The sequence below is a fragment of the Thamnophis sirtalis genome, unplaced genomic scaffold (assembly GCF_051295495.1).
Source record: "Thamnophis sirtalis isolate CommonGarterSnake01/CBP01778 unplaced genomic scaffold, rThaSir2_p1.2 scaffold_2, whole genome shotgun sequence".
Taxonomy (NCBI): Eukaryota; Metazoa; Chordata; class Lepidosauria; order Squamata; family Natricidae; genus Thamnophis; species Thamnophis sirtalis.
The window spans coordinates 102884782-102907192 of NW_028261382.1; the positions used below are offsets into that span (position 1 = coordinate 102884782).

Consider the following 22411-nt stretch of genomic DNA (forward strand, 5'->3'; position numbering starts at 1 on the left):
CAGAGCCAAACCAGACAGTTATGGAGATGACAGACTCAACAGAAATGTAGGGCATGGGTCTAAAATGATATTTAGTTTAGGATGTGTTGTGCTGAGAGAACAGTGAATCTGCCCGCAGGGTTTAGGATTGCCACAAAGGGCCCAGTGTGTGATAGCAGCCAAAAAAGCCAATGCAATCCTAAGCTTCATTAACAGAGGGATACAATCAAGATCAAGTGAGGTATTTACACCACTCTATAAAGCCTTAGTAAGACCACACCTAGAATGTTGCACCCAGTTTTGGTCACCACACTATAAAGAAAGATGTTGAGACTTTAGAAAAAGTGCAGAGAAGAGCAACCAGGATGATTAGGGGACTGGAGATTAAAACATAGGAACAGGGCCTGGCTAGTCTACTGAAGAGAAGGACCAAGGGAGACATGAGAACAGTCTTCCAATATTTGAGGGGCTGCCACAGAGAGGAGGGGGGTCTAGCATATTTTCCAAGGCACCCGAAGGCCAGACAAGGAACAATGGATGGAAACTGAACAAGGAGAGATTCAACCTGGAAATAAGGAGAAATATTTTCTGACAGTGAGACCAATCAACTGGTGGAACAGAACTTGCCTTCAGAAATTGTGGGAGCTTCATCACTGGAGGTTTTCAAGAAGAGACTGGGCTGCCACTTGTCGGAAATTGTGTAGGCTCTCCTGCTTGGGGGGGGGGTTGGACTAGATGACCTACAAGGTCCCTTCCAACTCTGCTAATCGAATCCAATTGAAAAAATGATCCTGTCAGAGGCTGAAGAAGCTTCTTCGATGAGAAGCAAAATGTCTTCAAAACAGAATAGAATGGAATGGGATAGAATAGAATTCTTAATTGGCCAATTGTGGTTGGACCCACAAGGAATTTTATCTTTGGTGCAGATGCTCTCAGTGTACGCGAAGGGAATAAAATATATTCATCAAGAATAAAAAGATACAACGCTTAGTGATAGCCAAGGTTACTAATAAGCTGTATTATTAGCAGGTTGGCTGCTCCGACCCTATGGAACGAACTCCCCGTGGAGATTCGTACCCTCCCCACCCTCCAGACCTTCCGCATAGCCCTTAAAACCTGGCTGTCCCGACAAGCCTGGGGCTAAGATCTCAACCCCACCCGAATAGTATGACTGTTGCGTTTTTTTAACAATGTACTGTTTTATGTGTGTATTTTTATCTTGTACTCCCCTCCCCCTTGGATTGTGAGCCGCCCTGAGTCCCCCCAGGGAAAAGGGCGACATATAAATAAAGTAATCCTAATCCTAATCCTAAATCGTACTAGTAAACAAATAAAACAATATACATTGAAAGGTACAAGCAACACGGTTATAGTCATAAGTGGGGAGAGATAGGTACTAGGAAGGAAGAGAATAGGAATACAGTTTTAGTAGATAATTTGATAGTGTTGTGGATATTAGTTATGTAGTAGAGTGATGGCATTCGGGGGGAAAACTGTCCTTGTGTCTAGTTGTCTTGATGTGCAGTGCTCTATAGCGTCATTTTGAGGGTAGGAGTTGAAACAATTCATGTCCAGGATGTGATGGATCTGTAGATATTTTCACAGCCCTCTTTTTGACTCGTGCAATGTCCAGGTCCTCCATGGAAGGGCAGTTGGTAACAATAGGTTTTTTCTGCAGTTCTGATTATCCTCTGAAGTCCGTGTCTGTCTTGTTGGGTTGCAGAGCCAAACCAGACAGTGATGGAGGTGCAGATGACAGGTTCAATGATTCCTCTGTAGAACTGGATCAGCAGCTCCTTGGGCTTGAGTCTGAGCTTCCTGAGTTGGCGCAGAAAGAACATTTAGTCTTGGAAGATTTCTTTACCTGCAGTTCTGAACACCCCTCTCCAGAGGAGATTCAAAAATTAGAAGAAGAAAAAAACTTCACCAGAACAGCACCCCAAACAAGGATGATGGGTTTTCTGCTAAAGGGAGAAAGGAAACCGACATTCAGGCAAAACTTTCAGAATCCTGGTTTGTGGAAGAAATAACACCATTCGTCTGATATTATGTTTTGGAAATTGAGGTCGGCAGTTCGGCGGTTCGAACGGGGTGAGCTCGCGTTACTTGTCGCAGCTTCTGCCAAGCTAGCAGCTCGCAAACTAGGGACCACTTTTGTTGGGAAGGCGCAGCACTGCAGGCTACTTCAGCTGACTGCTAGTTCTGCAGGTCGGCTGTTCAAATCTCACCGGCTCAGGGTTGACTCAGCCTTCCATCCTTCCGAGGTGGGTAAAATGAGGACCCAGATTGCTGTTGGGGGTGATATGCTGACTCTGTAAACCGCTTAGAGAGGGTTGAAAGCCCTATGAAGCGGTATATAAGTCTAACTGCTATTGCTATTGCTAAGGTAACAGAGTTCCGTGCGCCTTCAGCATTTAGTCATGCCGGCCACATGACCACGGAGACGTCTTCGGACAGTGCTGGCTCTTCGGCTTTAAAATGGAGATGAGCACCGCCCCCTAGAGTCAGGAACGACTAGCAGAGATGTGCGAGGGGAACTTTTAACTTTTTCCAACATCTGAAAAAATAAGATTTTCCACTGGAAGAATGAAATACTCTTTTACCTCGCAGAAGAGAATATTTTGCAACTCAGGGTTGAATGAAAAGGTTCTTAGTGCTCTCTGGGCTTCACGCTTTTTGTGCAGAGATTTTATTGCCATCATGATGTTACCTTATTTGATAACCAAATCAAACTCCTCAAGGAGAGAAGCAACCTAGGGCTAAGGAGAAATTTCCTGGCAGTGAGAACAACGAATCAGTGGAATGGCTGCCCTCCAGAAGATGTGGGTGTTCCAACACTGGGCATTTTAAGAAGAGACTGGACAACGTTTGTTTGAAGTGGTATAGGACTTTCTGCCTAAGCAGGAGGTTGGACCAGAAGACCTCCAAGGTCCCTTCCAACTATTCTATTCTATTCTATTCTATTCTAGTCCAATCTTATTCTATTCTATTCTATACTATTCTATTCTAGTCCAATCTTATTCTATTCTATTCTAGTCCAGTCTTATTCTATTCTATTCTATTCCAATCCAATTCTATTCTATTCCAGTCCAATTCTATTCTATTCTATTCTATTCTATTCTATTCTATTCTATTCTATTCTATTCTAGTCCAATCTTATTCTATTCTAGTCCAGTCTTATTGTATTGTATTGTATTGTATTGTATTGTATTGTATTGTATTCTAGTCTAGTCTAGTCCAGTCCAGTCCATCCTATTCTATTCTATTCCAGTCCAGTCTTATTCTATTCTATTCTATTTCAGTCCAATTCTATTCTATTCTAGTCCAATTCTATTCCATTCTATTCTATTCCAGTCCAGTCCAGTTCTATTCTATTCTAGTCCAATCTTATTCTATTATATTCTAGTCCAGTCTTATTCTATTCTATTCTATTCTATTCTATTCTATTCTATTCTAGTCCAGTCCTATTCTATTCTAGTCCAGTCCAGTCCTATTCTATTCTATTCTATTCCATTCCATTCCAGTCCAGTCTTATTCTATTCTATTCCAGTCCAATTCTATTCTATTCTATTCTAGTCCAGTCTAGTCTTATTCTATTCTAGTCCAGCCCTATTCTATTCTAGTCCAGTCCAGTCCTATTCTATTCTAGTCCAGTCCTATTCTATTCTAGTCCAGTCCAGTCCAATCCAGTCCTATTCTATTCCACTCCACTCCACATTCTTATCATTCTTATTCTATCATCCTATCCTATGCTATGCTATCCTATCCTATCCTATCCTATCCCATGCCATGCCATGCCATGCTATTCCAAATATCTGGAAGAAAACAGTCAAGCTCAGAAAACACCAAGGATCCCTCGGTATATTCTCTCCCTCTCTTTCTCTCTCTCTCTCCCTCCCACGTGAATCCTAATTCTATTAAGCCTTCTTGAGGCTGAACATGACTTTCATTAAGCCTCACCCTAATTCCAGAGGGAAGGTGGGAGAATTGCCAACATACTCAAAATAAACCACAAGAAGCTTTAGCAGGCCAGCTGAGCCTTGATGACATCCTTTGTACAGCTTGAACAGAATAAAGGAAGGGACCTCGGAGGTCTTCTAGTCCAACCCTCTGCTCAAGCAAGAAAACCCTACACCACTTCAGACAGATGGCTGTCCAATCTCTTCTTTGAAAACCTCCAGTGATGAAGCACCCACAACTTCTAGAGGGAATCCGTCCCACTGGTCAGTTGTCCTCTCTGTTGGGGAGTTAGCCCTTAATTCCAGGTTTATTTTCTCCTTGATTAGCTTCCATCCATTGTTTCTTGTCCTGCCTTCTGGTGCTTTGGAAAATAGCTTGAGCCCCTCTTCTTTGTGGCAGCCCCTCAAAATATTGGAAGACTATGATCCTGTCATCCCTAGTCTTTCTCAATTTCGAAATGGATTTTCTTCTTAAAGCTCACAGTTCAATCGGTAGGTTCCGATTGTGGGTTCCTACCAGTTCGCACCTGTTCGGTAGAACCGGTTCGTCAAATCTACCGAACCGGTTAGAAGAGGTCCCACCAGTGGACCCAGAAAGCAGGCCACACCTACAGAAGAGGATCCAAACTTTTTTGAAACCCACCACTGGTCCTTGGATATGATTATTCTACACTATCATGCTCCTATTTATAAAGCTCAGGGTCTCTGTGAAAGGTAAGGATGACTACTGCGTTTGTGGTGCAATCAGAACATTGCGTGTGTTGAAGTTGTTTTAGCGCAAACCAAAGATGCCCAGCACTGACACACACACACACACACACAGACTCACACAGAGAGAGAAAGAGAAAGGAAGAAAGAAAGAAAGAAAAAAGAAAATGCAGCATGTTGTTTGGTTACAGTTGTTTTAACATCTGCATCCTCAAATAATATTTACCGTCTCAGATATTTCATCTAATGTAACTAAAGGCCTCATTTTCATTCTACAATATATATTCAGTTAACATTAGCATTATTTTCCCCCAGAATTATTTGAGGATGCAGATGTTAAAACAACTGTAACCAAACGACATGCTGCATGTGATGATGGTTTCCCCCCCCTTCTTTTTTGGACTTTTTTGGCTTCCCCCTCCTCCCCCCCCTTTTTTTAAAAAAAACCTAGCTTATTGTGGTGTTTATTAAATATACAATAGAGAGATATGGGATGTATAAACTTAGTAGGGATGCACCTGTGATCAAATGACATATTGTATGTGATGATGGGGTTCCCCCCTTTTTTTTCTTCTCCTTTTCCCATTGTTGTCTATGTAATAAAATTAAAAAATTAAAAAAAAGAAAAAAAAGAAATAAAAAAAGAAAAAAAGAAAGAAAAAGAGAGGGAGAGATGAAAGAAAAAAGGAACAGAGAGACAAAAGGAAGGAGAGAGAGAGAGAGAGAGAAAGAAAGAAAGAAAACACATGGCCAGCAAGCCACTCCCACCAGGTCACATGGCCAGCAAGCCACTCCCACAAAGGAGGCCACACCCACAGAGTAGGTTCGAATATTTTTTGAAACCCACCACTGGTAGGGGGCGTTAAAAAGGTCAAAGTGGCGTCCCACCACCTTGTCATTGTAGATTTGTCCTCCCCCCCCCTCCTGTTGCAGGTAGTCCTCGACTTATGACAAGTGAGCCCAACTTTATGTTGCTAAGTGAGAAATTTCCAAGGGACGTGTTGGCTCAGTGGCTAAGACTCTGAGCTGGTTGATCAGAAAGGCCGGCAGTTCGACGGTTCGAATCCCGAGCGCCGCGTAACAGAGTGAGCTCCCGTTGCTTGTCCCAGCTTCTGCCAACCTAGCAGTTCGAAAGGACGTAAAAATTGCAAGTAGAAAAATAGGGACCACCTTTGGTGGGAAGATAACAGCGTTCCGTGCGTCTTTGGCGTTGAGTCATGCCGGCCACATGACCACGGAGACGTCTTCGGACAGCGCTGGCTCTTCGGCTTTGAAACGGAGATGAGCACCGCCCCCTAGAGTCGGGAACGACTAGTGCATATGTGCAAGGAGAAGAACCTTTACCTTTTACCTTTTAAGCGAGAGATTTAAGTGAATTTGGCTGCATATTGTGATCTTTCTTGCTATAGTTGTTAAGTGACTCACTGCTCCTTTTAGTAACATGGTTGTTAAGTGAATCTGGCTTCCCCATTGACTTTATTCTTCAGAAGGTCAGAAAAGAAGGTCACATGATAGCCAGTTGCCAAGCATTTTTCCCTGGCTGTATAAACAGAGGCACCGAATCAAAACCAGCTGGCATATTACTACCTCTTTATAAAGCCTTAGTAAATCCTCACCTGGAATGTTGCATCCCGTTTTGGTCACCACATTATAAAAAAGAGACTTTGGCAAAAGTGGAGAGAAGAGCAACTAAGATGATTAAAGGCCTGGAGGCTAAAACATATGAAGATTAGCAATAGCAATAGCAGTTACATACCGCTTCCTAGGGCTCTCAGCCCTCTCTAAGCGGTTTACAGAGTCAGCATATTGCCCCCAACAACAATCCGGCTCCTCATTTCACCCACCTCGGAAGGATGGAAGGCTGAGTCAACCCTGAGCCGGTGAGATTTGAACCGCTGAACTGCTGAATTAGCAGTCAGCTGAAGTGGCCTGCAGTGCTGCACTCTAACCACTGCGCCACCTCGGCTCTTGGGGGGTGGTGGTGTTGGCTAGTCAAGAGGAAAAAAAAATGACTGGGGGGGGGGCATGATAGCAGTCTTCCAGTATTTGAGGGGCCTGCCACAAAGAGGAGGGGGGGGGGGGTCAATTTATTTTCCAAACCACCAGAAAGCAGGACATGAAGCAATGGATGGAAACTAATATGGGAGAGAAGGCAACCTGGAATGGAGGAGAAATTTCGTAACAGTGAGGACAATTAACCAGTAGGACAGAAATTGCCTTCAGAAATTGTGGGTGCTTCTCCATCACTGGAAGTTTTTTTTTAAAAGATACTGGACAGCCAATAGTCTGAAATGATATAGGATCTCCTGCTGGAGCAGGGGGGGGGGTTGCCCTAGATGACCTCCAGGGCCCCTTCCAGCTCTATTCTGATTGATTGAATGAGCTCTATTCTGATTGATTGAATGAGCTCTATTCTGATTGATTGAATGAGCTCTATTCTGATTGATTGAATGAGGATTGAATGTATCTCTACATCTGGAGATGAAAAGCGCGAAATTATGCAATCGACTTTTCCATGCTGGATAATGGGAGTGAAAAAGCAGGTTTGCAAGAGATCTTTAGGCCTCATCAAATCTGGTGAAAGAGGTATCAGGAGGTTGGGCAATTTTGATTTTGATTAGGATCTTGACAGACGGACTAGCAAAATGAAATCCAATGGTGAAAGCAGGGAGGTTCTACATTTAGGCAACAAAAACGAAATGCACAGGTACAGTATAGGTGGTACTTTGCTCAACAGTAGTAACCGTGAGAGGGATCTCGGAGTCTTAGTGGCTGATCAATTAAATAGGAGCCAGCCGTGGGCAGCAGCTGCCAAAAAAGCCAACACAGTTCTAGGCTGCATCAACAGAGAGATAGAATCGAGATCACGTGAAGGGTTAATACCACTTTATAAGGCCCTGGAATACTGGATCCAGAAAAACTCATAGAAAACTGATTTGCAGAAAAGCAATCTTCTCCTTCTAGCATTAGATCTGCTAGAAATGAAGGTATATTTTTTCCAAAGCTGGATCTGGATCTGAAAAGATAAAAACAGCAGCAGGAAATGTTTTTCCCAGCCCTGTTAAACGTTTAGTCTTTACGTCTGGAGGGAAAAATTCCAGAGATGGAATAAAGAACACACAACAAAAATGGTTCGTATGGCATACCTTTTAATGCTTTAACTTTAAATGTTCTTAACCATAACTTTCTAATTGACATTTTGTGATGTCATAAGTCGCCCACATTGCCTTGACAGGGTGGGGGGGGGTGTTCCTATAGATGTAATTCATCAATAAATAAAAAATAAATAAACATATATTAAAAACTAACTTAGGTGTTTTATATCCCTGAATATTTCTATAGTGCAATAGAAAAGCAAACATTTCAGATGTCAAACACTTTGCTTTGAAGCCAGGCTAATATAAGGACAGTTTTGGAGCAGAGGGAAAAAAATTACTAGTGCCTGAGTGGAAATAAATATGGAACAGAAGGAAAAGATGAAAATATATGGGGGAAAAAAGAGAGGAGAAAGGAAGGGAAGAGAAGATGGAAGGGAAGGGAAAGGAAGGGAAGATGGAAAGGAAGATGGAAGGTGAAGAGAGGGGAGGAGAGAAAGAAGAGGAAAGAGAAGAAGGAAGAAGAACAATGAGGAGGTAGAGGAGAGGGAGGAAGAAGAGAAAAGTGGGAGGAGGAAAAAGAAATGGGTAGGAGACAAGAAATAAGAATAAATAGGAGGAATAGGAGGATGAAGAACAAGAAGGAGGAGAAGAGAGAAGGGAAAATGGAAGGGAAGAGAAGATGAAAGGGGATGAGAGAAAAGAACAATAAGGGGGAGAAAGAGGAGAGGGAGGAAGAAAAGAAAAGAGGGGCAGGAAGAAATTGGAGGGGAGAAGAAAGAAGAGTAAAGAGGAAGAAGAACAAGAAAAAGGAGAGGAGAGAAGGGAAGAGAAGATGGAAATGGAAGGGAGGAGAGAAAGAAGAAGAGGAAAGAGAAGAACTATAAGGGGGAGGAAGAGGAGAGAGGAAAGAGGGGGAGGAAGAAATGAGTGAAGGGGCGAAGAAAGAAGAGCAAAGAGGAGGAGGAAGAAGAACAAGAAGGGGGAGAGGAGTGGAAAGAAGGGAAAATGGAAGGGAAGAGAGGGGAGGGGAGAAGAAAGAAGAATAAAGAGGAAGAGGAGGAGGAAAAACAAAGAGGAGGAGAGAAGGGGAAAGGATGGAAGGGGAGAGGAGGAGGAATGAAGAGAAAGAAGTAGAGGAAAAGAAGAAGAACAAGAAGGAGAAAGAGGAGAGGGAGGAATAAGAGGAAAGAGATGGGGAGGAAGAAGAAATGGGTAGAGGGGAGAAGAAAGAAGAGTAAAGAGGAGGAGGAGGAAGAACAAGAAGGAGGGGGCTCCTGCCCTCCATCCAACTGGCCAATTGGGGCATTGAGGGCCTTCAAGTCCAGCTCTTCCAGCTTTTCCTCCAAGTACCCACCGAAAAGAAGAGACGGCAAATCCTGTCCCATCCTTTGGGGGATGGAAGCCTGGTCTGGAAGAGGGTGAGGGGCACTGGTGAGTACCCCCAATCAGAGGGCCTTGCTCTTCTCCAGGACGTCACTCTCCATCCTGAGGTTCTGGCTGCTGGCTTCGTTGTACCTCGACCAATGCTGGATCTCTTCCGACAGGGCTGGGGATTCCATCTGCAATTCAAACGGAAGAAGAAGAAGAAGAAGAAGAAGAAGAAGAAGAAGAAGAAGAAGAAGAAGAAGAAGAAGAAGAAGAAGAAGAAGAAGAAGAAGAAGAAGAAGAAGAAAGAAAGATCAGCAAATGTAATATATTACTGTATTTTTCGGAGTATAAGATGCACCTTTTCGCCCGCAAAAAAGAGGGTGAAAATTTGGGTGCGTCTTATACACTGAAATGTAGCTCCACCCACCCCCACCAGAGGCCAAAAACGTGAGGCATGGAGGCAGCGACGGTCTGTGGAAATCCCTGCAGCCTGGAACAGCGGATTGGGGGTCTTCCGGCAGTTTGATCCACCCGCCAATCAGCTGTGCTGAATCAGGCTGCAATAAGTGCTGAAGCTGAGCTGGCCGGTCAGAGTTTGCCGCATTCAGAAAGCACAGGAACTGATTGAGCGGGATTCAAAATAATCATAATCTACAGTACATTACCAAGGTAGCAGGAAATCCAAGCCAAACACGGTCACTTTCACTTTCCGTTCTCAGCTAAGCCAGGTTCTTTCCCGTCTCCTTGTTGCTCACACAACAAATTTCAGAATCCAAAGAGCCCCCATTGGCTGACTTAATATGCGATGCCTGTTCATTGGCTGACCTGGTTAACGTGCGGTCCACGTCAAGAAGCTAGCCAGCTGAATACCATGGTTGCTGGTAGGCAGAGGCAGAATGTTTTCTTCTTATTTTCCTCCCCAAAAGCTAAGGTGCGTCTTATACTCTGGAGCGCCTTATAGTCTGGAAAATACGGCACTTGTTCATATCCCGCCTTTATTATTTTAACAAATAATTCAAGGCAGCAAATGTAGCCCATTTTCTCCACCACCACAAGGACGTTGTGAGGTGGGTTGGGCTGAGAGAGGAGGAGTGGCCACCTGCCTTTCATTACTAATGTAGGACTAGAACTCACAGTTTTCAGGTGATTGGCTCAAAGTCACCAAGCCAGCTTTCATGCTTAGGGAGGGACTAGAACTCACAGTCTCTTGGTGATTGGTTCAAAGTCACCCAACCGGCTTTCTTAGTACATATGTACAACTTATGATTGCCAAGTCCTCTGTTAGCAATAGCAATAGCAGTTAGACTTATATACCGCTTCATAGGGCTTTCAGCCCTCTCTAAGCAGTTTACAGAGTCAGCATATTGCCCCCAACAACAATCCGGGTCCTCATTTTACCCACCTCGGAAGGATGGAAGGCTGAGTCAACCCTGAGCCGGTGAGATTTGAACAGCCGAACTGCAGAACTGCAGTCAGCTGAAGTAGCCCGCAGTGCTGCATTTAACCACTGCGCCACCTCGGTTCCTTGAAGCCAGATTGAAATGTGGGTATTTCAAGTTACCAAAACAAGTTTTGGAATGTCCCTTCTGTTCCTAAATTACGAGCTTCTACCCTTGTAACTGTAAAATTTCTTGGCTCTGTCAAAACCAAGAAAGCAACACATTTAGCCAACACATGTGTGTCTTGAGGGAACAAGACCTATCTCCTCCTCCATTTCTCCCTTCCTTCTTTCCTCCTTCTCCTCCTCTACTAAAAATTCCCAGTCCATCTTTTTTTTATCGAAGAAGTGGTTAGAATGCAATATTGCAGGCTGACTCTGCTCATTATCAGCAGTTCGATCCTGACCGGCTCAAGGTTGACTCAGTCTTCCATCCTTCTGAGGTGGGTCAACTGAGGACCCAGATTGTTGGGGGCAAGAGGCTGATTCTGTAAACCGCTTAGAGAGGGCTGTGAAGCACTGTGAAGTGGTATATAAGTCTAAGTGCTAGGGCTAGTGTAAGAAAGGAAGGAAGGAAGGAAGGAAGGAAGGAAGGAAGGAAGGAAGGAAGGAAGAGAAGGGAAGGAAGGAAGGAAGGGCTATAGTGGAACAGTGGTTAGAATGCAGTATTGCAGGCTGACCAACTGCAGTGGTTTGATCCTCAAATTTGACTCAGCCTCCCATCCTTCTGAGGTGGGTAAAATGAGGACCCAGATTGTTGGGGGCAAGATGTTGACTTTGTAAAACTGCTTAGAGAGGGCACGTATAAAAGCATTGTGAAGTGGTATATAAGTAAGTGCTAGGGCTAGTGTAAGAAAGGAAAGGAAGGAAGGAAGGAAGGAAGGAAGGGAGGGAGGGAGGGAGGGAGGGAGGGAAGGAAAGAAGGGAGGGAGGGAAGGAAAGGAGGGGGGAGGGAAGGAAGGATTGTTGAGGGGACAAGAGGCTGACTCTGTAAACTGCTTAGAGAGGGCTGCAAATACACTGTGAAGCAGTATATGTCTAAGTGCTAGGGTGAGTGGTAAGAAAGGAAGGAAGGGAGGGAGGGAGGGAAGGAAAGAAGGAAGGAGGGAGGGAGGGAAGGAAGGAAGGAGGGAGGGAGGGAAGGAAGGAAGGATTGTTGGGGGCAAGAGGCTGACTCTGTAAACTGCTTAGAGAGGGCTGCAAATACACTGTGAAGCAGTATATAAGTCTAAGTGCTAGGGCGAGTGTAAGAAAGGAAGGAAGGAAGGAAGGGAGGGAGGGAGGGAAAGGAAGAAGGAAGGAGGGAGGGAGGGAGGGAAGGAATGATTGTTGGGGGGCAAGAGGCTGACTCTGTAAACTGCTTAGAGAGGGCTGCAAATACACTGTGAAGCAGTATATAAGTCTAAGTGCTAGGGCGAGTGTAAGAAAGGAAGGAAGGAAGGAAGGGAGGGAGGGAGGGAAGGAAAGAAGGAAGGAGGGAGGGAGGGAGGGAAGGAATGATTGTTGGGGGGGCAAGAGGCTGACTCTGTAAACTGCTTAGAGAGGGCTGCAAATACACTGTGAAGCAGTATATAAGTCTAAGTGCTAGGGCGAGTGTAAGAAGGAAGGAAGGAAGGAAGGGAGGGAGGGAGGGAGGGAGGGAAGGAAAGAAGGAAGGAGGGAGGGAGGGAGGGAAGGAAGGATTGTTGGGGGGAAAGAGAGGCTGACTCTGTAAACTGCTTAGAGGGGGCTGCAAATACACTGTGAAGCGGTATATAAGTCTAAGGGCTATTGCTAATGGGTTATAAACTCCCTAACTTGACTGACAATGAGGTCCTTTGAAGAGCTAAACATCTGGATGGCACCTGCTTCAGGAAAACTGTGCCTCTTTCGTCACCCAGTCAGCTGGGTTGAGTGGCACCGAAAGGCTTGGGGACAGCCAGCCCAACCTTTACGAAAGGCTCTGCGGATTCCAAGAATGCCACGCCCGATTTTGCAAGCCAGGAGCAAACCCACCTCCATCTGGACATTTTACTAATCCAGGTGGGAAATTAACACACGCTCCCGTGGAGTTGTCACGTCCTGTCCAGGGATCCCTGGCTGGATGCTTCCTCTCTGAACTGGTGTGACCCAGACTTCCGTGGAAGGTTACGGTTCATTCACGGGCATCATGGGTGAGAAGGGTAGATATTTGCACTTATTTGCGAAGAAGAGCAACTAAGATGATTAAAGGCCTGGAGGCTAAAACATATGAAAATGGGGGGGTTTGGCTAGTCAAGAGGAAAAAAAGGACTGGGGGGGGGGGGCTCTGCTGGCTGGAGAATTCTGGGAGTTGAAGTCCACAAGGTCTTCAAGTTGCCAAGTTTGGGAAACCACTGCCTTAGGAGAAGGACTCCATTGGGGTGGAGTGTGTGTGGGGGTTCCACCACAAAAGCGCGTAGGACAAAATCGCGCTCGACAAAAAGCGCGCTGTGACGTCATCACAACGCGACGAAAAAGTTCGAAAAAATGTAAAATAAAGCGAAAACCTTACTCTAACACCCCCAAACCTAACCCTAAACCTAACCCTAAACCTAACTCTTAACCTAACCCTAAACCTAACCCTAAACCTAACCGTTAAAGTAACGAAAAACCTAACGCTAACCCTTAACCTAACCCTAACGCTAACGCTCTAAAGCTAACCCTAACCCTAACCCTAACCCTTACCTTTATGTGAATCGGCTTGCTTTAATTAATTTTTATTAATTTTTATTTGAATTTTTCGATCTTTTTCGTCGCGCTGTGATGACGTCAAAGGCGCGATTTTGTCGATCGCGCTTTTGCCATCCGCGCTTTTGACGGGTCACGGTGTGGGGGAACTCCAGAGAGTCTGAAAGATATCTCTTTGGGGTTTTCAACTTTGTTGAGCTGGTCCCTGGGAAACCAGCCCATATTTTTCTTGAATGGTCAATGATTTAAACCCTGAGTAAGCAGATCCCTTAAGATCCCTTATGATATTCCCACTGGGCTGCAAAGGGATAGGATAACAGAGTTGGAAGGGACCTTGGAGGTCTTCTAGTCCAACCCCCCCCCCCCCACTGCTTAGGCAGGAAACCCACTTCAGATGGCTATCCAACATCTACTTTAAAACTTCCAGTGTTGGAGCATTCACAACTTCTGGAGGCAAGTTGTTCCACTGATTAATTGTTCTAACTGTCGGGAAATTTCTCCTCAGTTCTAAGTTGCTTCCCTCCTTGATTAGTTTCCACCCATTGCTTCTTGTTCTACCCTCAGGTGCTTTGGAGAATAGCTTGACTCCCTCTTCTTTGTGGCAGCCCCTGAGATATTGGAAGACTGCTATCATGTCTCCCCTCGTCCTTCTTTTCATTAAACTAGACATACCCAGTTCCTGCAACTGTTCTTCATATGTTTTAGTCTTCAGTCCCCTAATCCTCTTTGTTGCTCTTCTCTGCACTCTTTCCGGAATCTCCACATCTTTTTCTACATCGTGGTGACCAAAACTGAATGCCGTTATTCCAAGTGTGGCCTTACCAAGGCCTTATAAAGTGGTATTAACACTTCACATGATCTTGATACTATCCCTCTGTTGATGCAGCCTAAAATTGTGTTGGCTTTTTTGGCAGCTGCTGCCCACGGCTGGCTCCTATTTAAATGGTTGTCCACTAGGACTCCAAGATCCCTCTCACAGTTACTACTATTGAGCAAGGTACCACCTATAGTATAGGTCCTATACTCTACCTGTGCATTTCGTTTTTCTTGCCTAAATGTAGAACCTTCCTGCTTTCACCGTTGAATTTCATTTTGTATAGATAGCGCCCAATGTTCAACTCGGTCAAGATTGGTTACGATGGGTTGTGGGAACTCAACTGAGAGGGATATTCTGGAATCCTCATTCTTTTAAAACTCTGGTTCTTAACCTCAGCAACTTTAAGAAACATGGACTCCCAGAATTCCCCAGTTTCTTAGAGGCGTTGAGGTTCAGAAACACGATCTTAGAGGGTTCAATCTGACCCAGATTCACCTCCGATGGTCAGGTGGAAACCATCAGTACATTCCCTAGACTAGTGTTTCTCAACCTTGGCAACTTGAAGATGTCCGGACTTCAACTCCCAGAATTCCCCAGCCAGCATTCGCTGGCTGGGGAATTCTGGGAGTTGAAATCCAGACATCTTCAAGTTGTCAAGGTTGAGAAACACTGCCCTAGACTATGGAGCTGGTAGACTCCAAAGTTTGTGTCTTCTTCTGAACTCTGGTGCCATTTTCTCCAAGGCTTTATTGTGCTTTATAAAGCCTTGGTAAGGCCACGCTTGAAATCCTGCATCCAGTTTTGGTCACCATGATGTAAAAAAAAAATGTGGAGACTCTGGAAAGAGTGCAGAGAAGAGCAACCAAGAGGATTAGGGGACTGGAGGCTAAAACATAGGAAGAACGGTTGCAGGAACTGGGTATGTCTAGTTTAATGAAAAGAAGGACTAGGGGAGACATGATAGCAGCCTTCCAATATCTCAGGGGTTGCCCCAAAGGAGAGGGCGTGGCCTACTTTCCAAAGCACCAGAAAGCAAGGTAAGAAAAAAATGGGAATTAATCAAAGAGAGAAGCCATCTGGAATTAAGGAGAAACTTCCCAACAGTGAGAACAATTAACCAGTGGAACAGCATGCCACCTGAAATCGTGGGCACTCCATCACTGGAGGCTTTTAAAGAAGAGAAATAAACAGGAAATAAACAGGATTTGTAGACCCAAACTGTGATGCAATATGTTGTAAATACAAAATACATATAAAGGGGCAGAGTAATTGTATATAATTAGGAAGGCGCGATTAGTATATAGGATATTGGTTCTATATTTTAGTATGGATGGTGGAAATAATGCCAGGATGGGAGCACTATGTCCGATATTTTAATATGAAATGAATAATAATAATTTTTTTTTAATAAAAGAAGAGACTGGGCAGCCATTTGTCTGAAATAGTATAAATTCTCCTGCTTGAGCGGGGGGTTGGACTAGAAGACCCTTCCCACTCTCTTAACCTGATAGGGGAATTCCAATTTTGAGAGGCTACCACACAAGAGGGTCAATTTATTTTCAAAACCACCAAAAGGAGGCAAAATCCACTTAAATGTCTCGCTTAGCAACATAAATTTGGCCTCACTTGTGGTCGTAAGTTGAGGACTACCCTAACAAGGGAGGGGAGGGAGGAAAATCTTCAGTGACACCATTGGGGGGGATGTTGCCTTGATCTTTTTAACTAATGATTTAACCCATTGAACTGTGAGCTTTAAGAAGAAAATCCATTTTTAAATTGAGAAGGACTAGGGGTAACCATGGTGACAGTCTTCGATTTATTCTCCAAAGCACCAGAAAACAGGGCAAGAAACAATGGATGGAAACTAATCGAGGAGAGAAGCACAATTGGAACTCAGGAGAAACTTCCTGACAGCTGAGAACAGGCTAAGAAACCGAGTCCCAAATTTCTGTTGCTAAGCGGGGGACAGTTGTGGCGAGTTTCGCCCCGTTTTGTGACCTTTCTCGCTACACTTGATAAGTGAATCCCTGCCGTTGTTAAACTTAGGCACCCCGGTTGTTAAGTGAATCGGGCTCCCCCCATGGATTTGGCTCGTCAGAAGGTCGCAGGTGTGTGACCCCGGGACGTTGAGACCTTCAGAAATCGGTTGCCAAGGACGTACATTTTATCAAATGACCCTGGGGAGGGTGCAACGGTCGTTAAGTGCGAAAAGCCGTCATCGGTCCCCATTTTTCGCTGCCTTTGTAACTTTGAATGGCCACTAACTGAACTGTTGTAAGTCAAGGACTATCTGTATAGGTTGCTACTCCGTATCGGATATGCCACATGCCAAATGAATACATCGGAGGAGGAAAAAAAAGCATCAAAAATGATGCATTATTCAGGAGGTCCTCGAATTACGACAGTCAAGGAGTTCCTCTAACCAGTGGAATGTCGTCGCGTGCCAATGCAATGTGCATGCGACCATCACCATGCCCTCCACGCATGTGTGCGCGACCACCCTTGCTCTCCCTTCCCCCCTGCGCATGTGCTCTGTCGCCACTCCCATATTTGGTTTCCGGGTTGGTGCAGGAAGCTTTCCAGACCAAAATGGGGAAGGGGGGCTCAGCAGGAGGCCCCAAAATGCAATGCAAGTGCCCCACCCCCTTGCATGCATGCACGTGTCCCCCCGCACACACACACACACACACCGTATGCGCAACAGAGACCCAAAGTAGTTGGTGGGAGCTGGGCTGGGGCGACAGCTGGCGTGCATGCAGAGAGGGCTCTGGGTGCCACCCTGATGGGTGTTCACCATCACAGGTATTGGGTCTCCTGCTTGAGCCACGGGTTGGACTAGAAGACCTCTAGGGTCCCTGCCAACTCCCTCGTCTCTCTCCGTTCTCTCAGGCCTTTGGGACGCGCCGCCTTTCCTACCCGTAGGCTCCACCTTCAGCCTCCCAGCCCTTTTCGGGCCCTCACCTTCCTTCGGCACACCTTCTCCACCGCCGTGCCCGGCGTGGTGCCCGCCACATGTTGCCGCACCAACAAGACGGCGCAAACGAAGCCGTCCCGGGTGCTGACGAAACGCTGCTCCAGGAAGAACGCCCGCTGGTCCCAGCCTCGGATGCGCGTCCGGATGGTGAAACGCTCCAGCAGGTGCATCGAACGCCGGAAGCGGCAGCAGGAGGCGGAGAGCATGGTGTGGCCCCCCAGGGCCCAGATGGCCTGGAAGAGCCCGCAGCGGACCATGAAGACGCAACGGGCCATGTCGGCCTCCCGGGGGTAGCGGGCGTTGTTCATATGGACCAGGAGGTCCAAGTCGGAGGGCAGCACCCAGCTGTGGAAGCGCTGCTCTTGCAAAGGGTTGGCGATGGCGGGAAGCAGCCACTTGGCGTACAGGTAAGTGATGGGCATCCTCAGCAGGTACCAGCCATCCAGGCAGGCGAAGAAGGCGACAGCGGCCGCCCCACAGATCAGGAGCAGCGAGGGCATCCTCAGGAGGCTCACCTGGGCCCAGGTGACGGGATGCACACCAGAGGGAGGATGGAGAGAGGACCTTTGCACCGTGCCTGAGCCGGCTTCCTCTTCTTCTTCCGGTCTGCTGGTGCAGCCGAGGAACGATCCACTCTGCACCGGGTGGGGGAGCTCCAGCTCCTGCCGCTTCCTCCCCCTCTTTTTTCAATTTTAATCTGCCCTTTGGTTTCTTCCTGCTGTCATGCCACCCGCCCCCCCCCCTCCCTTCTTGCTTAATTCAGCTGACAGCTCTGGGCCCAAGGGGAGCCCGCAGCGCCCCCTGGTGGCTCCCCTGCTTCCTGCAGCGCCACCAGCAAAGGCATTGCATCGTTTTTTTGGTCTCTGTGTGTTTGTGTGTGTGTGTTTCCCTCCCCGTTTTTTTGCACAATGTACTGTCGTTATGGAAAGGGTTGGCTGTGCTTTTGGCGTTGGCTGCTTTGCCTGGCAAGGCTGCAGAGCTTCACCCAGGGATGGAGGGGGGGGGGAATGGGATGCTTGATAGGGAGGCAGGTGATTAAGTACAGGTGATGGGAGGTTGGAGGGGTTTAGAAATGAAACAGGGGGGTCTCCACTGAAACAGTTGTGTCAGGAGGACGTGTCTGGAGAAGCCGAGACACGTGTTTAATTTCTTTTGTTTCGTTTTGATGGTTTTCCTTTTTAAACTTTCTTTTAAATTTGTTTTATTTTTTGCAGGGAGGGAGGGAAGGAAGGAAAAGAGGAAGGAAGGAAAAGAGAAGAAGTGAGGGAGGAAAAGAGTGAAGAAGGAAGGAAGGGAGGAAGGAAGGAAAAGAGAAGAAGTGAGGGAGGAAAAGAGTGAAGGAAGGGAGGGAGGGAGGAAGGAAAAGAGAAGTTGGAAGGAAGGAAGGAAAAGAGGAGTGGGGTAGGGAGGAAAAGAGGGAAGAAGGAAGGGAGGGAGGAAGGAAGGAAGGAAAAGAGAAGAAGTGAGGGAGGAAAAGAGTGAAGGAAGGGAGGGAGGGAGGAAGGAAGGAAAAGAGAGAAGTTGGAAGGAAGGAAGGAAGGAAGGAAAAAAAGAAAACAAGGAAAAGAGGAGAGGGAGGGAGAGAGAAGAAGGAACGCAGGAATGAAAAGAGAAGGAAGGAAAAGAGGGAAGAATGAAGGGAGGGAGGGAGGAAGGAAAAGAGAAGAAGTGAGGGAGGAAAAGAGGGAAGAAGGAAGGGAGGGAGGGAGGAAGGAAGGAAAAGAGAGAAATTGGAAGGAAGGAAGGAAAAGAGAAGTGGGGTAGGGAGGAAAAAAGGGAAGAAGGAAGGGAGCGAGCGAGTGAGTGAAGGAAACAAGGAAGGAAAAGAGAGAAGTTGGAAGGAAGGGGGGGAGGAAGGAAGGAAAAAAGAAAATAAGGAAAAGAGGGGAGCGAGGGAAAGAGAAGAAGGAACGGAGGAAGGAAAAGAGAAGGAAGGAAGAAAAAGAGGGAAGAATGAAGGGAGGGAGGGAGGGAGGAAAAGAGAAGAAGGAAGGAAGGAAAAAAAGAGGGAAGAAGGGAGGGAGGAATGAAAAAGGGAGGGAGGAATGAAAAAGGGAGGGAGGAATGAAAAAGGGAGGAGTCCTCCGGGATTGGGCGGCCTAGAAATCTAATAAATTGAATTGAATTCTTATTAGGAGATGGGAAGCCGGATCTTCCCTCCATCCGCATCAAGATCTTCGCGTGTGAAAGCAACGCCCATTATTAACCCCTTCCCTGCCGCGGTCCCAGCAAACCGGAAGAGTTGCAGTTTGTAGGGTAATGCGTCGTCTTAAATAAGAAATTCAAGCCGTCTCCTGGTGTTTTAGCGCCCCCTGCTGCCCATTGCAAATCCATGCTTCTCGAGTGACTGCCTGCCTTTCGGGTTTTCGCGAGATGCTTCGGAAGCCCCGCGTGGGAGTCTTTGCACGCTGTCAAGTCAGCCGCCGTTCCCGGCCATCGCCTGGACAGTTTCCCCCGCAGTTTCCCGGGCTTTAGGCTTTGGGAGGAGACGCCGGCCGTTGCGTCCCTCGGCAGAGAGAGAGAGAGAGAGTGATTGGCCCAGGGTCTCCCAGGGAGCATTGGGCTTCAGGTGGGACTACAACTCCCAGAATGCTGGTTTCTAGTTTCTGTCTTAATAATGACAATACACTGGTTCTCTTAAGGGGTGCATCCACAAAATGGTTTCTCTTTCTTTCTTTCTTTCTTTCTTTCTTTCTTTCTTTCTTTCTTTCTTTCTTTCTTTCTTTTTTCTTCCTTCCTTCCTTCCTTCCTCTCTCTCCCAGTTTCTGTCGTTCTTTTTCTCTCTGTATTCTTCCTTCCTTCCCCTGTCCTTCCTTCCTTCCTCTGTCCTTCCTCCATCCCTCTTTCTTTGTCTTTCTTCCCTCTTTCTCTCTATCCCTTCCTTCTTTCTTTCTTTCCTTCCTTCTTTCCTTTGTCCTTCCATCCCTCCTGTCTCTTCTTCCTTCCTTCCTCTGTCCTTCCTCCATCCCTCTTTCTTTCTCTCTCTCTCTTTCCTTCCTCAGTCCTTCCTTCTTTCCTTCCTTCCTTTCTCTCCTTCCTTCTTTTGTCCTTTCTCCCTCTTTTTCCCTCCTTCCTTCCTTTTTCTCTTTCCTTCCTCTGTCCCCCCTCCCTCCATCCCTCTTTCTTTCTTTCTTTCTTTCTTTCTTTCTTTCTTTCTTTCTTTCTTTCTTTCTTTCTCTCTTTCTCTCTATCCTTCCTTCCTCTGTCCTCCATCCCTCCCTCTTTCTTTCTCTCTTTCTTTCCTCAGTCCTTCTTTCTTTCCTACCTTTCTCTCCTTCCTTCCTCTGTCCTTCCTTCCCCCTTTCTTTCTCTCTTTCTCTCTATCCTTCCTTCCTCTGTCCTTCCTTCCAGTATCTCCTTCCTTCTGTCCTTCCTCCATCCCTCTTTCTTTTTTTCTCTCTCTCTTTCTTCTCTCTTTCTCTCTATCCTTCCTTCCTCTGTCCTTCCTTCCTTCCTCTGTCCTCCATCCCTCCCTCTTTCTTTCTCTCTTTCTCTCTTTCCTTCCTCTGTCCTTCCTTCTTTCCTTCCTTCCTTTCTCTCCTTCCTTCTTCTGTCCTTTCTCCCTCTTTTTCCTTCCTTCCTTCCTTCCTTCCTTCCTTCCTTCCTTCCTTCCTTCCTTCCTTCCTTCCTTCCTTCCTTCCTTCCTTCCTTCCTTCCTTCCTTCCCCTTTCCATCTTATCTCATCAAAACCCTGCCAAGGGATTTAGGTCAAGAAGGTTGATGGCTAATTTAACCTGGAGGAACTTTGGACCACCTGCCCCCCCCTTGTCCTCCAGGAATTCTCCAGCCTTCTGGTCAACTATCCCAGCTCCTATATGTACAGGTAGGCTTCGACTTAACAACGCTTCATTCAGTGACCATTCAAAGTTACGACGACACTGAAAAAAGTAACTTATGACCATTTTTCAGTTACGACCGTCGTAGAATCTCCACAATCACGTGATCAAAATTCAGCCGCTTGGGCCACTGGTTCATATTTATGACCGTTGCCGTGATCCCCTTTTGCGACCATCTGACAAAGTCAAGGAGGGAGACTCACTTAAGAACCATGGTTGTAAATTAACAGCTGCAGTGATTCGCTTAACAACTGTGGCAAGAAAGGTCATTAGACGGGTGCTAAACTCACTTAATGGATGTTTCACTTAGCAATAGAAATGTTGGCTCAATTTTGGTCGTACGTTGAGGACCATCTTGATTTATTTTCTGGATTTTTTTTAAAATTTTATTTTTTAAAAAATTGTTTTAACTGTTGTGTAGTTTTAGAACTGTAAGTTCCCCAGAGTCACTTGCTATTAGAAATCAAACGAAAAAACAAGCTTAATTTAAAAACCAACACCACAAAGGGAGAAATAATTGATTCTCACTTTTATCTGCATTCTTCAATACCTTGTCAGTCAAAAAACCACCACCTTTATGAGTGCAAAATCTGGTATTGAATTCATCGGAAAGCAGAGGCCCTGAGCAAGGATGGATGCAGTTCCACACCATGGAGGAATACTGGAAGTTGTGTCTCTCTGGAAGCCACAGAAATACAATCTTCGTGTTTTGGCGAGCAAATAATTCATCTCTGCTTTTCACAGGAAGCTTCGAAAGAGCTTCAGGAGATCCTGTGGTCCAAGTAAAACATCTGGATGTGGTACGGGACAAAGATTTGATAGGTATATTTGGAAATACTGCTCCAGGATTAGGTAGAGAACACCCAGTGGTATGTCGTAAGAGGAGGAGGAGGAAAGGAAGGAAGGAAGGAAGGAAGGAAGGAAGGAAGGAAGGAAGGAAGGAAGGTGGGGTCCTTGGGTTTCTCTGAGTTTGGATGTTTTCTTTCCAGATGTTTCATTATCCGAGAGCCGAGGTGGCGCAGTGGTTAGAGTGCAGCACTGCAGGCTACTTCAGCTGACAGCTAGTTCTGCAGGTCGGCTGTTCAAATCTCACCGGCTCAAGGTTGACTCAGCCTCCCATCCTTCCGAGGTGGGTGAAATGAGGACCCGGATTGTTGTTGGGGGCGATATATGCTGACTCTGTAAACCGCTTAGAGAGGGCTGGAAGCCCTAGGAAGCGGTATATAAGTCTAACTGCTATTGCTATTGCTATCCAAACCAGGTAACATTATCAGTGCTCGAAGGGAGTGGGGTTTGTAGAGAGGAGGAGGAGGAAGAAGGAGGAGGAGGAAGAGGAGGAGAAGGACTAGGAGGAAGAGAAGAAGGAAGAAGACTAGAAGGAGGAGGAAGAGGAGGAGGAGGAGGAAGACTGTGGGGTCCTTGGTGCTCTCTGAGTTTGGATGTTTTCTTCCCGACATTTCATTACCCAACTACGTAATGTCATCAGTGCTAGAAGGGAGTGGGGTATGTAGAGAGGAGGAGAAGAAGAAGTGGAGGAGGAAGAGGA

The 22411-nt window shown here is 46.2% G+C and overlaps 1 protein-coding gene across 1 annotated transcript; it reads right to left on the reverse strand.

Moving 5' to 3' along the window:
* Positions 1-8889: 8889 nt before the first annotated feature.
* Positions 8890-17645, reverse strand: LOC106544673 (protein THEM6). Its single transcript, XM_014061020.2, has 2 exons — positions 17017-17645; positions 8890-9303 (listed from the first exon to the last, which is right to left on the reverse strand). Exons 1-2 carry the CDS (start codon positions 17527-17529, stop codon positions 9190-9192), a joined length of 627 nt encoding a protein of 208 aa, XP_013916495.2. The 5' UTR covers positions 17530-17645; the 3' UTR covers positions 8890-9189.
* Between the last annotated feature and the right edge of the window lie 4766 nt (positions 17646-22411).